Source organism: Alligator sinensis, unplaced genomic scaffold (genome assembly GCF_000455745.1).
Source record: "Alligator sinensis unplaced genomic scaffold, ASM45574v1 scaffold256_1, whole genome shotgun sequence".
Lineage (NCBI taxonomy): Eukaryota > Metazoa > Chordata > Crocodylia > Alligatoridae > Alligator > Alligator sinensis.
The window spans coordinates 1,637,072-1,643,756 of NW_005842139.1; the positions used below are offsets into that span (position 1 = coordinate 1,637,072).

At 37.5% G+C, this 6,685-nt stretch overlaps 1 protein-coding gene across 1 annotated transcript in view; it reads right to left on the reverse strand.

Annotated features, from left to right (window-relative positions):
* Positions 1-4,749: 4,749 nt before the first annotated feature.
* The window catches only part of FAF1 (Fas associated factor 1), a 258,161-nt gene continuing 256,225 nt past the window's right edge, over positions 4,750-6,685 (reverse strand). The window contains exon 19 of the mRNA XM_025206090.1: positions 4,750-4,833. Within this exon, the coding sequence (XP_025061875.1) occupies positions 4,750-4,833 (84 nt within the window). The remainder of the gene's footprint in view (positions 4,834-6,685) is intronic.

Consider the following 6,685-nt stretch of genomic DNA (forward strand, 5'->3'; position numbering starts at 1 on the left):
AAAAATCTGTGCAAGGGTTTTGAAGTATGCAGTTTGCAATGTCTGATGATATAGTCAGGCCAGCAACCAGTGTTTTCAGAGTTTACTTTGACACTAAGTAGGGCATAAACAGCGACTGCTCAAACACGCTCAAAAGTGAAGCTATTCTCTCTCTGCATAATACAAGCCGTCTTTACTTCAATGAGTAGGATTTGTAGACATATTGGGGAAAACGAGGATGTAAAGAACTCTCCAAAGCTCAAGGTCTCAAGGTCTGAATATCTGGACCCAACACAGTGTCTAAAACCCAAACGATAGTTCTTTCAAGGGCAATCATTTGTTACATGCTCTGGCTAAGTGGCTTGGTGGAATAGAAACTGGTGAAGGAGCTCCATTATCTTTGAACCTGCTCCACTTAAAGGGATATGGGCTTGAATGCTAAGGAGCTGGTGGTTATCCAGGGCTGGGAGATTAAACCCAACCCCAAGATTGTGAGCCGTCTAAAAGTTAGCTGGAGAATAAGGCCATTGAATCAAACCAGTAATGGATGGAATGATTCGTCAGACTTGCTTGGAGAAGTATGATACTGATGAGAGATGAATGCTTTTTACCCAAGAAGAATTCTCACTTAGGATTACTTTAATGTTTTTAATGTAAGCTTACAAAACCCCTCCACACCAGACTAAGAAACAATCGACAAATTAAAGTTAGAATGGACTGACTGTACAAAAAAAATTATGTAGACAACCTCAAAATATTAAATTGGTGAGACTTGAGGGGCAATGCAAAAGTTACACAGTTACGAATTGCCGAAACCGTATATGGTGTGATATGGGTTTCTCCAAACCATTAACAAAGTAAGGAATGTTAGCAGTGCTTGTATTCACTATGTAATCCTCCAATACTATGAAACCTTTGCAAAATTTATCCCATAGATAAACAGAGAAGCAGCTGTACCACAAAAGGACTTTCATGCCTAAGTCCAATCTAACATCCACTTTGGAAAAAAGACAAAAATAGCCACTGTAACAGGAACCAGTACCCAGGCCTTCCCTCCTTCCAGGCGAGTGCTCTAACGAGTCGTGCTCATTCTCTCTCTAGACCTCTGGCCCAATGACTCTTCAAGCAGCCCGTGCAAAGTCTCCATCAACAGGATGCACGAAGCATCTCCCACACCTGCATAATCCACAATTTGAGGGCCAAGGCACTCTGCTGCCAGGGAAGACGCATAGGTTTGAATCCCTTGAGGCAGAGAGGGGGACTGAACCCACACCTACCACATCCTGAATGGAGGCTCCAACCACTGAACTGTTTTACGAGGGAAGAAACCCAGGGACCATCATGACTGCTTTGAAAGAACGGAATGGGTCTCTCAGTCAATTTTTGGACAAGGTTGAGGCACTTACCTGCACGACTGAGTTCTAGGCTGTGAAATCCTGAGTGGAGGAAGGCACCCCCTGATGGCACCAAGAAGGTGCCTAAGCCACAGAAAAGGGTAGGATTTACTTGTTAATAGTGTTCCCTCTTGGTTCCCCGCTCACTCTGCTGCCCTTTGGCACCTGCCCCCTTTTGTGCTTTTGTGAGGCGCCTAAGTCCCTTTGTGCCTAAATACCTAACTCATGGCTGTGTATTCACCTATGGGGCCAGTAGCCTAACTCCCTCCCTGGATCTGGGCTTTGGAGACACTGTTTCTCTCCCACACATACACAAGAGGAGTGAAAGCGTATCACGTTTTAAGCACAGGTAACGTACATTTTAGTAGGAACATTTCTGCAACTGCAAATTTATTTGATGTTTCTAATATCAATGAAAAGGTACACTTTTTTGAAAGCCGAAGTCCTGTTCTGCTACATTAAAAAAGTAGTTCTATTAAAAAAAACCACCCTAAATACCCTCACTAAATTTAAAAGTGCAGATGAAGAGAATACAAATGAAACACTTGGGTTTTGCATACTCTCTAATATTGATTTAGAACAGCAATGCCAAAAGCAGGACGTTTCCTCAGAAGCCACAGAAAGAGCTCCAACTTCACCATAATGTGCTAAGGGTAATAGTCAAAGCCAGCACTTCGTTACAGGATTCCGTTAATTAACAATAATTCCTTAAGATTTAATATTAATGCATTAATCACATTAATGATAATCCATTAATGAGGGAGCTAAAGATATAAAAGCAGAATCAGTGATATGCTCGGTAGTAACATTGTAACAGTTTTAGGGTTATAGTACATAACAAAATTAGTCTAAATAATGACTGATGGATTAACTGTGCCGGCAGATCATATGATGTGAATACTTTGCCTGTTTTAGGGTAACAAAAAAATGATGGCATAGGATACGGATTTATCTACACTGGAATAATTTTGCATTATGGGCCTCATTTGAAAAAGGGACTGAAATCCAGAAGGTTGCTTTTCAGAATTAGCCCAACATCTTTAAGAACCCAAATCATAAACACTTTATTCAAATAGAATGATATACTTATCTGCAATTCTGGAGGATGGATTTTTATACATTAGAAGAGGGCAGCAATATCACCACTTAAAACACTGTCCATTAATTATCACCACAATATTTTGATGATGATAGTGTATTTTGTGGTATAAGCAAGATGAGAAAAAAATGCCAAACAAATATTGGGGGGATGAAGGGAGAGGGACAGGACTGGGAGCACTGACTTCAACAGGTTTAACAAATATTCAAGCCACATTTAATAACTTTATGAAACTAGTATCAAAGTAAAGAAAATATAGTCAAAATACAGAAATGAAGTTGAGTGAAAGAAAACATGATGAGATCAAAAAGTTAGACAGAACAGATTAAATATAAAAAAAAGTTAACTAAAAGGGTGCTCTGCTGTATGCTGCAATATTTCAGCAACTCCTTTTTTAATATCCAGCTTAAAATGAAGAGCTAATCTGAAAAAGAAGAAAAGCTAAAGCATCCCCTTTGAAATGGCTTTGGTGTGAACTGCAGTGCCTGTTTGTGGAAACAATGTCATTCTAGTTTGCAACCTATGTTAATTTTAGATTTGCTAGACTCATTTTTCTCTGTGAGAGGCAGCACAAGATTTAAAGTCATGTGTCTGCACTTAGCTCTCCACTACACTTCTTTGCCATCCTCTTGATTTTTATTTTGTGTTTGTGGACTCTAGGTTATTAAAATTTCAAGCCTTTCATTTGTCACATATACATCACTTCTAAAACTGTGATGAGTGCATTCACTAATTGCAGAATTATCATAAAGATACAGTAAGGCTTTTCCCACTCTGAATTTTGCATTTTTCGGAAAGACAACAACGTATCACCTTCATGATCACCATCCCTCCAAAAGAAAAATGAAACAAAAACGAAAGGTGTTACAATTGGCTTCCGATTAGTATAAAATGTTCAACTCAGCATTTAATCTGCTATGATAAAGAATATGAGCTACATGTTAACAAATGTGGAAAATAATATTCTAGGCCTTCAGAAATGAGTTTGATTAGTAGCCGATGTTTCTGCAATGCTATCGTGTACTACACTCATTGTGGAAGAGTGTAGTACACTGTCAGCCTAGAGATTTTAAAAAATTCGAAACTGTGTTTTATGGTCTGTACTCATTCTATGGTTTAGGAATATATGGTACCATTTTTTTCCACGTGAGGTACAAGATAATTGGTGCTTACATTTCAGACAATAAAACTGGATTTTTTGTTAAAGTCTGAGACCAGATCTGTAACCTATTGTTAAAATGTCAGAAGTGTGCAATAATAAGGCAGATTTCTTATTACATCATCTCTTTAGATACTTATTGTTGGGTGAACAAACAAGGTGCTTTAAAACAGCAGAGTAATAGGATACAAACAAGTGCCAGAGCGAAGGAAGAATGCAAAAATGGGAACTGCCGTTTCTTCCACAATGAGGAATAAAGAACTTTTGTATCTGGTATTTGAAAGGTTTTTAACAGCTGATATTCAATATCAGCTGATTCCTGAAGTGTTGGCAAGATACCAGGTCTCTGGTACTGGCCCATTTCTAATATTTAAATATTCACATCATGCAATAAGTAGTTTCACACACTGCAATCTAATGGAAAATACTTTCTAAACTGAATCGGAACTGAGACCCAAAGCAGAACCAGTAAATAAATATCTTGCATATATGTCAAACTATATTCTTCAAACAAAACCTTACATCTTATCAAAGAAGTCGAAGGTACTAACAAAAAAAATTATATGCTTTCTACTATAATACTGTTAAATTTCCATGGCTGAAAATGTCCCATTTATTTATTTTTTTCTGCCTTTTTAAATTAGGTGGCAAAGTAGAAATTCAAACACAGAAATAAAATGCATATATATGAGAGCACTGGCTCAGCAAGATATCAAATATACAGCATTCTAGTGTCAAAAGTACAGGCAGAAATGTCCAAGATTTCTTGGTGAAAAGGGGGCATTTGAGGAGTAAAAATTCTACTTAACAATCACTCACATTTTAACAGTGCATTCATTATAACAAAAGCCAGATGATAAGTGAGCAACAGAGTCATAATGTTCAGTGTTCGTAGCAGAATAGTATCCTCTGCTCATTTAAACGAGGTTGGAAACATATACTCATGAATGTGGAAATTTAAGTAGCTATGTTTATTTTTTCAAGATTCTTGCAAGAGGCAGAGTTGTGACATTGAATTGAGTTAGATGACAGTACAAGGTGATTTTGATAGAAGCCTTTCTCCTGACACTGTGCCTCTGGCTTGTCAAAGGATTACTAGTCCTACAATCTGGTTCGAGCTATTCTTTTGCCTCTAGGAAGAGGGTTTCTTGAGGGTACAGTTTTACCTCCAGTAATGATTTATTTGGATCCAATTGAGTCACCTGTGAAGATAAAAAAAAAAAAGAACAGAACCTGAAGAGACGCATATAAATAGATTTCCTGCAAATTGTAATATTCAGCAATACAGCTTAATAGTCTCTGCAAAGCCGTTTTAATTTCTGTCGGGTGGATTCACAAATGTCATTCCCCTTAGTCCCAATGGGCATTTGATACGTACATTACTTGTATACTTACAGTTTCTTTATTTTAAATGACCTCCTACACGTTCACTAAGAGGAAAGTAAATAACTCCTCTCGATCCTCTTCAGGGTAAATATATTTGTTTTTTGTCAAAGTTTCTGTTATTTTGATGGGTTCTGGTACACCGTGGGGGAAGGCAAAAGAACCATTCCCAGGCAACTGCATTTCCAACCCTGCTTTTCATGTGAATCCTAAATGCTCACTTACTTCTGTGGAAGTGTTGAGTGTGCAAAAAGGCAGAACTATTGTATGTCTCTTAGGCCTTCATGCCCTGTTTCTGGAAAACACGGCCACGTTTTTAAGGCATTTAAGGTACCGAAACATGCAAACGGTGGAATTTCAATGGGTGTCAAGCACCAGGACACTTCTGAATCTTTTTGTAGGCATCTATCTACATCCGTATGTGCCAAGTACATTTAAAATTTGCGCTGCAGAGCTCACTTGTGCCGGGTGCCGAGCGCTGTCGACTGCCTTTTGCTCTTACTTTAGGCATACAGTAATCCCCACTGAAGCCATGTTAATATGAAGCACAAGCACATACTTAGTGGTTTGCTGAACTGGGGCTCTGGAAACTGTCCTACTTAGAGACCTGGGCAGTTCATATGGAATTAATCTCTAGATCTGCAAACGTGTGATGTCCCAACAACTACCACCCAAGGAAAGGTTTTATACACACAAACTGGTGGGGAGGAGACCACAGGCCTCCAGACAAGACACTCCTATATTGTAACTGCCTTTTCGTATACGACAACTGTCATATCTTTACAACAACCGTGGCAAAGTTTTTTATAAATATCCAAATGCTAACTTTTATTTCCTTGTTGTTGGAAATAATTCATTATAACTTTGAAACTTACTTCTGTTTGTTAACCCAGTTTTTAACATTCTCCATTGTGCAAGTACACTAGTTTATTATTGGGGGCTTACTTATGAATAGTGAATTATTACTGTTATGCTAAAACAACACTAAAATGCATACAAACCTTAAAAGTATTATTATATCATGCCACTAGTATAGTAGTATCATCTCATGCCGCTACTTTTAAAGGAAAATTCCTTACCGAAATAAATACTTAAGGAAGGAGTATAGCCTTATTCTGAGATGCCATTTAGAAACGGTATGCATGTCTTCAGAATGGGATGCCTGTTTAGAAATGGTATTTCATGCGTCTATGAAATCTATGAGTCTTGCTTATTACCAATTTGGTGCACTAACATGTTTTAAAAGGCAATTAAAAATTAAACTGACAATTTGCAAAATTACTCTAAAAAGAGCAGAGTAAAAAACGCTGCTAAGAGGAAGTAAAATATTTGCCTGTTACTTAGCTGTAACTCTTTAATAGCGTACGTAACTTCATTTTAGTTCTCATTGTTTTATTACACATTTGCAGACGTTATTGTTACATTTTTTAAAATATGTTCACCGCTTCTCTAATCCCATTTAATAAATCAATGCCATGCACTTCTGTAAGTGTAACACAACAAAAATATAGATACATATATTTATTTCTCAAAGCTGGGATATATTTTCCTGTTTTTATATACCCTACTTAGTTATTATTGAATGGTAGAGAAAAAAAAATGGTAAAGACAACCTGACTATTAAAACTCATTTTAGATTCCTACTATCTATGCCCCAATGATGCATTCCTG